This window comes from Gymnogyps californianus, chromosome 3, assembly GCF_018139145.2.
Source record: "Gymnogyps californianus isolate 813 chromosome 3, ASM1813914v2, whole genome shotgun sequence".
Taxonomy (NCBI): Eukaryota; Metazoa; Chordata; class Aves; order Accipitriformes; family Cathartidae; genus Gymnogyps; species Gymnogyps californianus.
Genome location: NC_059473.1, coordinates 52,386,714 through 52,403,552, shown reverse-complemented (window position 1 = coordinate 52,403,552; position 16,839 = coordinate 52,386,714). Strand labels below are relative to the sequence as shown.

The 16,839-nt window shown below is 42.4% G+C and overlaps 1 protein-coding gene across 2 annotated transcripts in view; it reads right to left on the bottom strand.

Moving 5' to 3' along the window:
- AGPAT4 (1-acylglycerol-3-phosphate O-acyltransferase 4) overlaps positions 1-16,839 on the bottom strand; it is an 87,185-nt gene that overhangs the window by 28,919 nt on the left and 41,427 nt on the right. For both annotated transcript variants that reach the window (XM_050894805.1, XM_050894807.1), the window contains exons 3-4: positions 12,003-12,172; positions 214-375 (exon numbers count right to left, since the gene is read on the bottom strand). In XM_050894805.1, coding sequence (XP_050750762.1) covers positions 214-375; positions 12,003-12,172 — 332 coding nt within the window. The remainder of the gene's footprint in view (positions 1-213; positions 376-12,002; positions 12,173-16,839) is intronic.

The following is a 16,839-nucleotide window of genomic DNA, read 5'->3' as shown; positions in this document are numbered from 1 at the left end:
CATACTACAGATGAAGAAAACAGACAAGACAGACTATTACATGGGAAATTCAAGAGAGAATTCAATTCTTAGAGAATACTCTCCTGATACTGCCAGGAAGCTCATGAATCAAAGTTCTCGATAGCAACCTGGCAACTACCACATATTGTCTATGTCCTTCATCCCTCCCAAGCACTACAGCACCTTGTGCTCCACTTGTTAGTCATCACTCACCCAAAAGTTTTCAGGGTAGTCCCGGAGATTCAGCAACTTCTGCATGACTGTTTTCCGATCTTCCTCCCACTTACGCTTGCAGAAGACTATCTCTAGGAAATACCACATCCAGCCAATGACAGGCATGTAGGAGAGCTCCTTCTTTGCAAGCACTTTGGAACTCTGCAAGACAGAGTTAAAGCAAGTAAAACAGTTACACCACTTAAGCATTCTCTGCGGGTATGACACATGCACAGTTAGACGTTAATATATTGATTCATATTGACCAGTCCCAGTTTTAACACCAGTGCAAGAGCAAAACACAGGAAAAGAAGTTTTTCTCATATGACAGTCATACCTAATCTCAGATATCTGCATGAAAGAAGACTTCCAGAATTAAATATATATATATGTGTGTGTGTGTCTATCCTACTCAAACCCTGAAACCCAAAACACAAGCCAAATTCCTTCAGACACTGAGGAATCCATGGAAAAGACTCAAACCACATAAAACGAAAATTCTTAATTCAAGCAGACCCTGGGCAGTGGCAACTCAAGTTCCTTTAAGATATCTTGCAGCTATACTTCTCCCCAAAGCTGGGAAATCTCACCATGACAAAAAAAAAACCAAAAAAACCCCCCACTATTCTGAATGAGAAGCAGAGTCACAGAGCCATTGCTGCACAACAATATATTGATGCATACACATGGTTTACCAATGGAAGAAACCTTAAACAACACTAGAAACAACAGCAGCAATAAAAATACTTCATTTGTGTTTAGGTTTGTTTATGGAAGGGCAGAAATACACTAGTGAATTTCTCTTCAAAGCATGCTTCTGGAGTGAAAAAAAAAGTACTGTTCCTGTCTCACAGGTGTGACAGACACTGAAGTGATTTGTTCAGACCCTCCACAAGAACTCTATGGTTTATCAAGCATTCAACAAGTTTCAAATCTCAAATTCTACTCCAGAACTTAACTCCGTGATCATCTCAGACTGACATCCCTTTGGACAGGAGAAGTGATTCCACTTGCTCTTTCCTGTCTTCCAAGCCAGCCCACCGTGGTAAGCTGTCTTATGTTTCACTTTGTTATTTAATGAATAAAATGGCACACGCGTGTGTGCGTATATGGAAATTGTTGCTTCAGCATTTCCTGAAAAACAGTGACATTTTCTTAGAGGACAGATGGAGCAATTACATTATAAGATATCCCATCAAAGTGCTCTGCAGATGGGTTCCAGGACATCGCATTTGACTAGCAGGAATTATTTACTGGCAGAAATTACCATCAACAGAAATTATTTGCTTTTATTTTTTTGATCACTGTTGTTCATTTGGTTACTAGGGGAAGAGACTTGACCTAATTCTTTATCTCACCTCATTTCTCTCATCTGCTCTCCTTCCTTGAGAAGGAAAATACCTTAAATAATTAAGCAATCTAAAAGCTCATAAGACTGGAAGGCAAGTGCACATCACATCGCTTCACTAGCAACTGTTACACAGTAGAGCAGAAGACAACATGAGACAATTCCGTTTCTAAGAATGCAGGAACCATCTCTGTCAAATGGTTTAACACTTTGTAATAAAGCGCTCCCTCTTGATCATTTGAGAATTTCAGTGATGGGCCCAGATCAGGACTCCAAACCCAGCTCTCCCAACAAGGAGCAGCTGTAGGATTTGGCACACTTTTTGCCATTTCAATTGCAAGCCATGTTGGATGTTAGTCCCTATTGCATGGCAGCAGCAATGATGAGCCCAGCCTCCTCTTCCAGCTCTCCAAACTGGCCACAGAGAAACAGGCTCTCCTCCCACCACCTTCCTTAGCTCTCTGTTTTTTTCCCCACACTACTGTTTTTCCTTTTCTCAGTTACTCTTAATACAAGTAATTTTCTTATTTCCAAAATAAACGTAAATAGTTCTAGCATATAGCTCTAAAAGCCGCCAAAGAGCATTTTTTTGTTATAGGCCATATACAGTATAGCTTCCATTCAAAGCACACAGACCAGTTCATATGCTGTTTCATTCCTCTCCGCCGTACATGCCTGAGGAAGACAGCTGAGCCAAGGTTTTGCTCCAAGAAACCCCAACAGATGCAAAGTGTTTCTAGCTGAGCAGGGAGGGCTAGAACCTTAGGGAACTACTGTCCGCCTCAGCCACAACCAGGGCAGCCGTCAGCCACAGCCTAGCGTAAGCCACTGCACAATGAGGCAAACAGCAACAGTGTCACCCCCCAAAAATAGAAAAAAAACCCATGCTCTTAAAGTTTATTTACAGTAAGTATTCAGTATCATAACACCTACCATAAACAAGTGTGCTCTGCATAGGATGTACAAGGCCTCCAGAGCACAGTCAGAAAAGACAATCTAGAAGTCCTCCCTCCCAGACTTTAAAACACAGGAATCCTAGTCCAAAAAGAGGCTGAAGTAACTATTTCACCATAGCTATTTTCTAATGCTTTGCATATTTTAAAAAGTGTATGAGTTAAACAAGGGGCAGGAGAGAAGTTGCCACTGTTGGGTTTTTTTCCCCAGTGAAACAAAGAAACGATGTTGTGAGCGAAGGTGTCACGTAGTGCAGGTATAACCACAAAAGCAGAATAGATGTTTGAATTCTTCCCCAGCGCATGCTCTTACTCATTTTCTGTGCCAATGCATTTTTAAAATTTAAAAGCGCTCTTTTAGACACATGAGAGTATGACACCTTAGATGCACATAAGAAGAAACTAAATCACCTTATGCTATTTTGTGCACCCCATCTATCCTAGGAATAGAAGGGAGGCTAATGACGCAGAATTAATTAGAGAAAGGAAACTCCTCAGTGCATTATATACTGGCAAGACTGTGTAGGAGGAATGCATTAGGCCTCCCCTCAGAAGCTACCATCTCTCTTACAATAACTAGAGCTACAATCTATTCTGTTTCAGTCGTCGACCCATGCACTGCTCCTGTGTAAATACCTGAGGGGAAAAATGCAGCTCTAGTTGACTTCAGCTACTAACTTTTCCTTTACCAAAGTGCTTTGGTAAATATGTGACAGTCGTCTCTAACCTTCAAATTCAGCTTGTTCAACAGAATAAATTTCATTTAAAAGTGCTCATTTATTCCATGTAAGCTGCCTTCTTGAAGGAAGTCAAACTCAGAACTGTGCTCAGAACTGTGTAATTCCAACAGATGTTTAATGAAATTACCACTGGACGGGGACAACTTGTCTACAGTAATAGCATTTTAATCCAGGTTAATTTCTTTTGGCCAAGTTTGTTCAGATGGAAATATCCACAAAGTTCTCCTTTTGTGAATGATTGCACTAACATCACATTAAAAAAAAAAGTATTTTAAAAAGTTCACTTTAGATGTGTTTGCACAGCTATGCTATCAAAGAAAGAAATTGATTTATATGTCCAGCCTGTTATTCAACACCTCTTGATCACAGAATGCAACAAACAGCATGAAATCAACCTGCAAGCTGAGGATGTCTAACAAAATTTGTTCCACGGTTTCAAAACAAATTCATTGTAGCTGCAAACCATTAGCAGCAGCAATTTACCTCGTAAGGTATTTGCTCTCCAGGCTGCCCTCAGCACTGACATACTTTTGATGATTCCGTTTGCTCTATTTTTGAAATATAGCACTCCTTCATATTATAGTTGCTGGGACATCACGATGAAAAGATACATTTCTTTAGTCCCTCAAAGCCATTGTTCCAGAAATTTAGTTAGGCTCCTAATTTCTAATGCTTCATATTGAATAAAACTTTTCCATGTTGGAAAGGTAACAGCAATATTTTAGAGGATGTATGCCCAAGCATATGCTAAGATGCCATGTTAAATACAAATAATAATGTAGTTTTGGCTACCTACATGAACAATTATATAATTTAGAATCACAGAATCATTTAGGTTGGAAAAGACCTTTAAGATCATCGAGTCCAACCATAAACCTAACACTGCCAAGTCCACCACTAAACCATGTCCCTAAGCACCACATCTACATGTCTTTTAAATACCTCCAGGGATGGCGACTCAGCCACTTCCCTGGGCAGCCTGTTCCAATGCTTGACAACCCTTTTGGTGAAGAGATTTTTCCTAATATCCAGTCTAAACCTCCCCTGGTGCAACTTGAGGCTGTTTCCTCTTGTCCTATCGCTTGTTACTTGGGAGAAGAGACCGACACCCACCTCGCTACAACCTCCTTTCAGGTAGTTGTAGAGAGCGATGAGGTCTCCCCTCAGCCTCCTTTTCTCCAGGGTAAACAAGCCCAGTTCCCTCAGCCACTCCTCATTAGACTTGTTCTCTAGACCCTTCACCAGCTTCGTTGCCCTTCTCTGCACACGCTCCAGCACCTCAATGTCTTTCTTGTAGTGACGGGCCCAAAACTGAACACAGTGTTCGAGGAGTGGCCTCACCAGTGTCGAGTACAGGGGGACAATCACTTCCCTAGTGCTGCTGGCCACACTATTTCTGATACAAGCCAGGATGCTGTTGGCCTTCTTGGCCACCTGAGCACACTGCTGGCTCATAATCAGGCAGCTGTCGACCAACACCCCCAGGTCCTCTTCTGCCAGGCAGCCTTCCTGCCACTCTTCCCCAAGCCTATAGCATTGCATGGGGTTGTCGTGACGCAAGTGCAGGACCCAGCACTTAGCCTTACTGAATCTCATACAATTGGCCTCAGCCCATCGATCCAGCCTGTCCAGATCCCTCTGTAGAGCTTTTCTACCCCCAAGCAGATCAACACTCCCACCCAACTTGGTGTCATCTGCAAACTTACTGAGGGTGCACTTGGTCCCCTTGCCCAGATCATTGATAAAGATATTAAACAGAACTGCCCCAATACTGAGCCCTGGAGAACACCACTTGTGACCGGCCGCTAACTGGATTTAACTCCATTCACCACCACTCTTTGGGCCTGGCCATCCAGCCAGTTTTTAACCCAGCAAAGAGTACAGGCATCCAAGCCATGAGCAGTCAGTTTCTCCACGAGAATGCTGTGGGAAACAGTCTCAAAGGCTTTACTAAAGTCTAGGTAGACAACATCCACAGCCTTTCCCTCATCCACTAAGCGGGTCACCTTGTCATAGAAGGAGATCAAGTTAGTGAAGAAGGACCTGCCTTTCATAAACCCATGCTGACTGGGCCTGATCACCTGGTTGTCCTGTACGTGCCGCGTGATGGCACTCAAGATGATCTGCTCCATAACCTTCCCTGGCATCGAGGTCAGACTGACAGGCCTGTAGTTCCCCGGATCCTCCTTCTGGCCCTTCTTGTAGATGGGCATCACATTTGCTAACTTCCAGTCAACAAGGACCTCTCCGGTTAGCCAGGACTGCTGATAAATGATTGAAAGTGGCTTGGTGAGCACTTCCATCAGCTCCCTCAGTACCCTTGGGTGGATCCCATCCGGCCCCATAGACTTGTGTGTGTCTAAGTGGTGTAGCAGGTCACTAACCATTTCCCCTTGGATTATGGGGGCTTCATTCTGCTCCCCATCCCTGTCTTCCAGCTCAGGGGGCTGGGTACCCTGAGGACAACTGGTCTTACTCTTAAAGACTGAGGCAAAGAAGGCATTAAGTACCTCAGCCTTTTCCTCATCCTTTGTCACTATGTTCCCCCCCTCATCCAATAAAGGATGGAGATTCTCCTTAGCCCTCCTTTTGCTGCTAATGTATTTATAGAAACGTTTTTTATCGTCTTTTACAAGAGTAGCCAGATTAAGTTCTAGTTGGGCTTTGGCCCTTCTAATTTTCTCCCTGCATAACCTCACGACATCCTTGTAGTCCTCCTGAGTTGCCTGCCCCTTCTTCCAAAAATCATAAACTCTCTTTTTTTTCCTGAGTTCCAGCCAAAGCTCTCTGTTCAGCCAGGCTGGTCTTCTTCCCTGCTGGCTCGTCTTTCGGCACATGGGGACGGCCTGCCCCTGTGCCTTTAAGATTTCCTTCTTGAAGAATGTCCAGCCTTCCTGGACCCCTTTGCCCTTCAGGACTGCCTCCGAAGGGACTCTGTCAACCAGTCTCCTAAACAGGCCAAAGTCTGCCCTCTGGAAGTCCAAGGTGGCAGTTCTGCTAATCCCCCTCCTTACTTCTCTGAGAATCGAAAACTCTATCATTTCATGACTGCTATGCCCAAGACGGCCTCCAACCATCACATCACCCACAAGTCCTTCTCTGTTTGTAAACAACAGGTCCAGCAGGGTGCCTTCCCTAGTTGGCTCACTCACCAGCTGTGTCAGGAAGTCATCTTCCACACACTCCAGGAACCTCCTAGACTGTTTCCTCTCCACTGTATTTCCAGCAGACATCTGGTAAGTCAAAGTCCCCCATGAGAACAAGGGCTAGCGATTGTGAGACTTCTCCCAGCTGCTTATAGAAAATTTCATCTGCCTCTTCATCCTGGTTGGGTGGTCTGTAACAGACTCCCACTGTGATATCTGCCTTGTTGGCCTTCCCCTTGATTCTTACTCATAAACACTCGACCCTTTCATCACCATCATCAAGCTCTAGACAGTCAAAACACTCCCTAACATACAGGACTACCCCACCACCTCTCCTTCCTTGCCTATCCCTTGTGAAAAGTTTATAGCCATCCACTGCTGCACTCCAGTTGTGCGAGTCATCCCACCATGTTTCTGTGATTGCAACTATATCATCGTTTTCCAGCTGCACAACAGCTTCCAGCTCCTCCTGTTTGTTGCCCATGCTGCTTGCATTGGTGTAGATGCACTTCAGTTGGGCTATTGATCCCGCCACCTTTTTGGGGGGAGAAGCCTCAATTCCTATGTGACCATTCTCAGGCGCTTCTGTGGTTTCTAAAACATCAATAACCCTTGCGTCTTTGCTGCTGCATAGATCTCCATCCCTGCCTCCACTGACATGGCAGACCGAAGCACCTCGCTAGCACACTGTCCCTCAAACGTTGCTGTGCCGCCCCCAGGCTTATCTGTAGCAAGCCTCGTTCTATCCCTTTCCCCCTTCAAATCTAGTTTAAAATCTAGTAATATATTAAAATGTACAAACGAACAACTGTGTTCACACACCTATCAGTCCCATACAATAACTTACAAGTCTCTTCTCACACCTGTATTTAAGGCCATGCTCAGTTTTTCCAACAGCAAGCTTCAACATAAACAACTTTTAAATAAAATTTGGGTTTCCTGGCATAGGAACAGATACAGTTAGGGTTAAAAATTATTACACATGCTTAGCAATTTTTTATGAGAAACTTAAAGCAAGATAGTTAACAACTAGCTTTTCATAATGTTTTTTTGCCTCATCTACCCTGCCAAGGAATAAACAACTATGGCCTCTTTTGGAAATGCACATATTTTGATGCCAATATAATGAGCCACTCACAATAACATTTATGTTTTGTGAAGGTAGAAAGACCATCAGCATTAGTAACTTGAAACTCAAGACACCAGAAGATGAACAGATAAACCAGCAGGTTTAGCTTTAAAGCGCAGGCAATTTTTGCTAATCTAAATGTCTTCATCTCAGAAAAAGGGTTACTAAAATTACTAAAAAAAGCTATTTTACCACTGCAGCAATGAAGCAGAAGGGTACAGTGAATCCTGGCAGGGAGTGTATTAATGTGCTTTTGGTGTAAGTCCTGAATAACACCTCCCTCCTCAGAACATGCCTATTTCCTGATTTCAAATTCTGGTGTCCAGTGGGTCTGTTTCCAAAGGGATGCTTAGCACACACCTTGAAGAAACTAAATGCTACTAATGTGTTTAAATGCTGATACAGTAGCTAGGCTGTCCACCACTAAGAAGGAGGTAAAATCCTACGACTGGAATGTCACAGGCAGGAAAAGGGAAGGGCACAGCAGAGTGCAGCGACCTGTCACCAAGACCATGTCTCTACACAACAGAGCAACACACAGACACCAGAGTCAGCATCTCTCCCAGCCACTGCACCAGCATGGGGTGGAAAAACAGCATCAACAACACAACCATCACAGTCACCCTGCTCGGGATCATAACAACAGTCCTGCCTTTTATTAGGAAACACTGGTGTGGACAAAGCTCCGTCCTGCTGGGGCTATGCTGTTTCTAACTCTACAGAAAGCCAAGTTGTCAGTGCAGGTCCTCCTTCCCTCACAGCTTGTTGCAGCCACCTCTGTGTCAGGAGGAGTCAGGACTCAGTCATCCCCACCGATGTCCACGCTGCCCACGGCAACATGATGCTGACATCAAGCACCCCATGCTCCCTCCCTCCTGCACACATTACTGAGGTCTGGCAGCACAAGGAGGTGGGTACGTGCGGCTGATGGGTGTCAAGGACTGAAAACAAAACAGGAAGATCCCTTCACAAAAAAACCACAAGTGGAATACAGATGTAAGTAATTAATAGTTTGGGCTGAACACAGGTTTGCCTGAAATCCCTGTCGACTTCTAGTTTTTGTGAAGTTTGCTTCCTTCTAATTTCCAACAACAACCAAAAAATCTTCTAAGGTTTGGTGCTGCAAACAATTACACATCAGTAACTTCAGCTGCAGAGAGTCCAACTGCAGCTAGCAAGACAAACTCAGTGGCTACAATAACTTGCAAGAGTAAAAGCGAGTACAGAATTGCTTCTTCACGTGGTTTTCTCCTTCTCCGCTATAAATAAATAGATCTCTGGCTCTCAGCACTGCCAGCCCAGTGCCTCCTAGCATTTTCAATGGGTGCTCCAAAAGTATCATATTAAAGAAAAAAAAATTAAAAAGTAAAATAAACATGAGAATTGTAATTCTTTTTTTTTTTTTGCCCCTCCTCCACACACACGCACTTCTCAAATTCTTAGCAACTTCTTTGGTTCTTTTTGCTAGATTTTCTTCCACAGCCATTTAAAAACCTTCATGAAAGCAGAGAACTTCATGCCATCCAAGTACAAGAACTGAGTCATCAGAAGAGGACTCAGGTTCACAAACCTAACAACAACATGCAAGAGACTATGCCATTCCCACCCCACGCCCTGCAAACAGCAAAAAACCTAAAACCACAGTGATAAAAACAAAACCACATTGATAGAGCATTATAAACCTGTTGGGACTATGGCAATTTGGCTATAAGGAGAAAGGAGAAAGCCAGTACAGGAGAAGAGAGACAAAAGGAGGAGGAGAACAATGCACACATTGAATGTTGCGGCTACGACCAGGAGGGGCAGTTTTCATACCATGATTAAAACCAAAGAGGAAAAGGGAAAGACTTTTTTTCTTTTGGGGTCAGAAGGGGTAAGACAGATTTAAGGAAGTTTAATTTTGTTTTTAAATGAGCAAAACCAAGCAAAAAATTACAGCATTTAATGGCTTCATTTAATAAAAGTTCAAGCTGTAAAATACTGAGAGTTTGGACACATCCTTGTGACACTGTTAAGAGCACTGCCATTGTCTGCCGGGGCTGCAGGGTACAGCTGGATGTCACAACAAAGCCATTCTGTCTGCCTGCTGCAGCCAAGCACAATCAGTCCCAACTCCTTCGGCCCTAAGTTGTCTTCACTTTTCCCAGTCATCTCTCCTTTCTTCATTGGATTAGTTAAGGCAGGAGAGAGAGAAGGGGTATCTGAAACATGCCAAAACAGGGCAGACAAGCACCAGAACAGATGCAGGAGATAGGATGGCATGTGCAAGATTTCCTTTTCAGCAGCAGTGGACATGCGATCAGCTTAGTAAGATGTTGGTAGATACCTAAAGTTTGCATGGAAACTTCATGGAGTATAAAATTAAACGGCATTAAATATAAAACCCCACTGGCTCACACAGTCCCTGAGCCACAAAATGCTGGAGGCTGGGACACCACTTAGAAATCTCTCTGGACGCTTGCCTTTTTCTTGTAACTCCTTTTCCCTGTAACTCCTTTTCCCAAACATCAGCCCTCAGCATAATGGTTCTAACATTCCTAATTGTGTTGCCGCACCAAACCCTGAAGCTTCGCACACTGCAAACTCGTGTAAGGCAGCACAAAGTCAAACCAAGCTACACCCCCCAACCCTACATATTCATCCATTCCCACACTGCCCCAACACAAGTACCAGTATGCCAATACAGACAATCCAATCAGGAAACTGATTGTGTGTCATTTTCAATTTTTTTTTTAACCTGGCTTAAGATGAACCTCGACTGGTTGCCCGAACAGGGAAATGCACTGCTTTGCTGTGTAAAGACATCTACGCAAATGAGAGCACATGGGACCTATTTCTTCCTGGAACAGTTTCTGGGAAGCAAACCCACTGTACATTACTCAAGACTGAAATAGTTTTTAAATAAATAAATAAGTAAGCAAGCATATATCAGTTTCTGAAGGAATCCTAAGATTGGCAAAAATACAAACTGAGTAATAACTGTAAGCATCTAAAAAAAATTATTTTCATTTAGTGCAGCACAGTAATTGTTCAACAGTTATGCTTCTACATAGTGGTTTTCTTATGCATAGGGAACAATATAAAAAAATTAAAACATAATCCTGATTACCTTGGGATACTATAAAAAAAAAATTATTAAAGCTAATGAGATTCAATCCAACCACACAGCACCAATGTAAAACAAGAGATTTTTTACCTTGTAGGCCCCTATTAGTTTGTACAGAAATAATCCTTTAATTTTCTGCAATGGTGCTTTCTGAAGAGGCACCTGACCCTCTAAAACACAGCTTTATTTAGAAAACTGTAGCCATTAGGCTTACAAAATTAGATAGACTATAGTAAAGCACCACTGTATAACGAGCACATAGAAGGGAGAATGTTTTTGGCATGTGCATCTGCCTGCCAGGAACAGGTTTCCCTACATCTCCTGCTATCCTCCAGTTCTGTGCTCAAGTCCTAGACATGATGGTAGAATTGCTCCTCAGTAATCAGGAGCCAACAGCCATTTTGGTAATATCCAGGGCCTGTAATGCTTAGGTTCATTTTCCTCCGGTTTTAAGGCCCTTCTTATTTTTTTTAAGCAGACTGTCATTATAATTTGAAAGTGACTGGAGTGGTGCCTAAATGTCCAGAAAATGCAAAGAGTCCAAAGGAAAGGCCACAAAAAGTCATAGGTTCACAAAATCTAAGGTCAGGACTTTTGACAGTGGCCAGTAGCAAAGTTGTAAGAGGATGCTGCAGAAGACCACCAAAATGAGGTATTAGTCTGCTTTCTTAGGAGGGAGGAACTCTTACCGAAATCCCTTGTACGTAAAGAATGTTACTACCACAGCATTAAGTCAAGCTGGCTTAGGAGGGGGGCTTGAATCATCCCCATAAGCGGACAGGGGAAACAAAAAAACAACCCTGAAAACAAAAGAACACGTACTCCTAGCCTAATGTAATAGTGTATTCAACTATGGATAACTCATTCCTCCTCCATCTCTTACTAGCTATAACCTGGTTACTGCTTTCACTTGAGATGGCAGCTCTTTCATTCTGAGACACAGAAACTGTATCATTCAAACTCTAGCTGTGGATTTGCAAGACTACACTGGAGAAAGCAAACAAATTCTACAATTTACTGGGAAAGAATCACAGAACAGCCCATCTTTCTGCAGCACAATGAACCATAATAGTTACCTAGCAAGCACAGAGAGAAACAACTGTAATGACCTCCACAGGTTAAAAAAATATCTCCATCAGCTTTAACTGCAATGCTTTTAAAATTTCTGTGAATGCCCAAGCAATCCTGTCTCAGTATTCCACATACTTGCACTGCATTGCTTTAGGTTCACCCCTCTAATTCTGGACAGTGGTTGAGTGAAATTCGAGCACAGATCTGTTAACTTACAAAAACACAAAGAATTTGTTTTGGGTTTTTTCCCACATCCAAGAGAAGGAATTTTATTTTAAATGCTAAACAAAACTCACCCCCAAGACCCCAAATCTTTCACAAAAGTTCCAACCACAGAGAAAGTCGATTTCAAAGTTGTGATTAAGGATTACGATGGCATTCTCCTTCCCATACTTGTGGTAACTCTCTGGGTCAGTGTAGAGGGTGCAATCAGTGCCTGACCACCATTCCAGCAACATCACCATCTCTGGAATAAAAAACAAGAAATATATGAATGTACATAGTATATGCAAAGCCACAAATTAGTAACATGTTGAAAAGCATCAGTCACCTCAACAGCACATGGCAAAGAAAGGGCTGTAATGAAGCTGAAATGCTGAATATAAACCACACAGTCACACATTTTGGTACAGCAAGGTGGGGGGACAGAGAAGAGAAGGGAAATAAGGAGACTGCATGGAAAAAGGGAGCAGAAATTTTCCACAGTGATATTGAGAAAAAGGAGTTTCATTTATTTGAAAACTGCAAATTCAATGCTCCAAATTATTTTATCAAGATACATGTAAAATCAGCATTTACGGTTTACAATAGTACAACACAATTACATGAAGAACAGAACAAGCTTGTAGGAGAAACAAACACACCTATTCCTGCCACATACAGGTCCTTATGCTCTTCTAAAAACTGTACAATTACAAACCAGAAAGCAGTTTGGACGAGACACCTGGAACCAGGTCTGTTACATGCACACCTTATCCATCATCCTGTTAAGTTGTCAGAAGTAACAGTCATATACCCTGCTACAACTGATGCATTCTACATTTGACACGGGTGTATCGATCATCCAGAGCAAAGCCAATAGCTCAGACTGGATGAAGAACATCCATCCCCAGAGCAAAGACAAGGTGGGTGGCTGACAAAGTGTGCAGAGCCAAGAATAGCTATTAATAGTATAACTATCTGTACATCCCTTAGTTGATGAACTGATGAAGCAAACGGGGGGTGGAGGAGGGGTGGGGAAACACGGAAATCACTGTTTAATACCTCAAAATCACTCTGGATTGGCACCCAGATTGGTTCCCAAAACCTAACTGTAAGAAGGATTGGTAGGACAGTGAGGGCTGTTTAGAACACAGCTGTATTTACAAGCTGGAGAGTGGTTTCTCAGCGGTCTCCTAGTGACTATCATATAGCTTTCACCTTCCTATTTGCTTATCCCACCATCAAGCACAGGCAAGAAGTAGGCTTTGTATTTGTTTTGCTTGTAACTATAAGCCTGACCACAAGACTTGTGAATCAAACCTTTATTTAGCAAAGTCTCTCTGGTCTGAGGCATGGGATGTTCAGGTGAGTCAGTAAAGCCAACAAGCTTGGAGAGCTCTATCTCCATGGAGATGGAAAAAGAACATCTAAAAGCAGTGGCTTTCCTCAAGCAACCCATGTCCTGAGCTGGGGGTACCACGGCACTAAATGAGAGCTGTCTGTCAAGACAGAAAAGAAGAGGAGTTAAGGGACATGTTTGCTTGCTGTCAAAGCTATCACAAAACTTCTGCACCAAAGCAAAGGTCTAAAGTGAGGGGTTATTCTTTGCTAAATGAAACATACCTCCTTCTCAGAGCATATCTGTGCCATACAAATGTCTCTGCTGGAAGGATGAGACCTCTGAAATGCTCTCCTGAATTCAGGTAAGCCCGAAAGCACCACATATCCTCATTCACCTCAGGGAAGATCAAAACCAGGCCAGTCTTTGAAACACTTCTGAAATCCTTTCAATTTAGGTCCCCTACTGGCCTCAACTAGTGACCGAAAACAGAAAACAGCTAGGAACAAGTCGTCTACATTTTCAGTCATCATTAGCGAAATTAATTGCCTAAAGCTTTTGGAGGACATTGTGCTGTACACTGGAGAACAGGCATTAGTGACATGAATGAATTTTATCTAACAGTGTTACAGCCAGATTAATAGACAATCTCTATTCAAATAACAGTACCTTAATATGATAAAACCATGTTTACGGTATGGATAAATGACTGACTTGTCAGTCCTGCTGCTTATTTCTAATCAGGGCAGGTTACTACTACCATGGCAGGAGTACATATTATTCAATGCATGCGAATATGCATCAAAACAATTGTCAGAGATGCAGAGGGAGACCTAAACTGCCATATGTTAACCGAACAATGATTTCACTGGTTGGAAACCCATTTCCCAACAAAAGCCAAAGATGTTCACATCTCAGCGAGAGAGCTGTGGAGATACAGAAGTGCACACATGGCTGTGCTTCCAGACTTCCCCTGCTAAGAGCTGCTTTGTGACACACATTCACAATTTTACATCTTTCCAAGGGTGTAGCCTTCTATTAGATTTGTATTGGAAAGAAAAGCCCTCCGCTCCCCAAAACACAGCAAAACTGAATAATAATTGGGGGGGAAAAACCCACATGCTAAAAAAAGCATAGACAAAAATATTTCTATATGTGGTCTGATTCTTCAGGCTTCACATAAGCAGGACTTTTGTTTGACTAAATACTGCAGAAACAGGTCCCTATTCCTCACCTCCTATGTCCATTTGTCACTGATGTGCTCAGGCAGTTGCTGCAGAAACACAAAGCAGGCACTGAACGCCTCTGTATTAAATACAATAAATACCATCTGCCAGCCTTTAAGTTCTTAACATGTTTCTTCCCCTCATCTTCCCTATTCTTTCTTTTCCCTTCTTCCCAGCCTCCTTTCTCTCTGTGGTTCTCAAGCAATGATTAGTAGTGTCAGTTTGTGCTACTCTTCCATCATGTCACCAGCTTACTTCCACAACCTGCCACAGAAATTTATTACCCAGCAACTTGCTGTGGTGGCTCAGCAGCACAATGTCACTCATACACACTCTCCTTCCCTCCTTCACAGTGTAGACGATCACTGCAAGTTTCCTCCTCTTTGTACACCAGTCAGACTGTATAACTAAAAATCAGTTTGTATAGGGGGAAAAAAGATTCTCCTGCTCCCAACCAGGGCTGGTCCAAGATTTCTAAGGCTTCTCCCCTCCCCTTTTCCTGAGGTTCTGGAGTTTGAACATCACAACTGAGCTGGTAAATTCACATTCACCCACGTCATGGGGGTTCCTACGTTGCAAAGCAATTTCTCCAGTGACACTTCCACACAATTAATGCAAAGGAAGGGGAAAAACCAAAAGAACTTGAAACCCCTCATCCCTGCTTTGAAGGCAGAGTCCTTGCAGTACGTTACAACTAGCTTCGAGAGAGGCTGATGGTAGGGAGAAAACATGCCTTCAAATGCCTAATATGGATACTCTGTCTGCTTAAGAATTTTGAGGTTTTCTACCTTTCTGGAATAAAAAACACCCTCCCTGTGCTACACAGAACAGCCCCTACCTCCTGGCAAGAGTAGATTGCTTCCTAGCCCTTCACTGCGCAAATCTGAACTGCCTCAATGCCTGCACTTATAGAACAAATAACTAAAAAGAAAACACCTCCAAGGCTGACCTGAACTATAACTAGTTATAGAAAAAACATTTAAGGGAAGAAGGGAAACATACAGAGTTTACTGAGACTTGTTATTTTCCACCTCAAAGTTTTGCAAGAATGAGTCATTAAAACAGTTAACACTGTTCTTCTATAGAAGTTGTTAGTAATTCCTTTAGCTAACTATTCTTGATAAGTCATGGAAACATTTCTTTACAAGATTAACCATAAAATGCCTATTTTAAAATGCAACTAAAAGCATAGTTATATATTGACTCAATAAGCACAATAATTTGAAGATCTCAAGTAAGTACATAACCTGTTTTAAAGAGCAACAGAACTGTTTCCCTCTATGACATTCTTCCTTTTCTTTAACCTATGTATCAAGGCAACACCAAGAAAGAGAACTTAGAAAATTCTTATGGGACTATATGGTAAAAGCATAGTAAACTCTCCAGTAGAAATAAAAAGCAAGACAAGTGGGCAAGCTGTGACCACCATTTCAAAGACCAGACAGGGTGAATGGCTGCTTGATGAATGAGTACATTGCATAGAAAACTGGGGAAAGCATTTAAAAAAACGTATGTAAATATAAGGCTAAAAATAGACTGACAGATAGCGTAGTCCAGTCCATGCCTGTCTTTGCAAGAATGACTTACAATAATAACTTACTACCTTTCCAGACTACATCTACTAGGTGCACTTCCTAAACATTTTCCATAGAATGAATTAAGTCTACAGGTAACTAAGAAAAGCAAGTCTATTATCTTCTCTGGACTACTCAAAAGCCCTCTGTGTACCACAGACAGGGTTAAACCCCTGAATGATACCTACTACATTAACTGCAAAGCTGCCTAGGAGGTTTTCAAAACACTTCCAAGTATTGATGACTCCACAGCCTCCTTACATAGGCTATTCTAGTGCTTCACTATGCCATCTAACCTGACCAGTCATTTATTTCTGTCTCTACTCCCTTCTTTTCTGCAGGAGCTACAAGTGATAATGAGGAAAACTTGAAGGCAGGAGTTCTGCTGTAAACTTACACTGATTAGGGACATGAAACAATTGGAGTTCAATTATGACACATTTTGACATATGGAACATTATGACGTCTATAAGAAAAATTTTTAAAATAACTTATTATTATAAAAAAGCATATACGTATTTCCTGTGAGGGGAACAAAAAGCTAGTTCTTGGGGAAAAACCTGCAGCTGGAAAGTCAAGCAATGCCTTCCCCCTTCCCCCAAGATGAGGGGGAGGTCATTCATGGAGCCCAGCCAGACTAGGCATCAGCTCTCCAGCTTCAAGCAGATTCCCTCCCATTCTTTACTCTGCATGAGCAACACATGCCGGTGCGCATGTGAGCACCAATGAGGTGTAATGGAGTAATCTGGTCCACTCCAAGACAGAGGTCCCGGTCTTCAACCTGTAGGAAAAC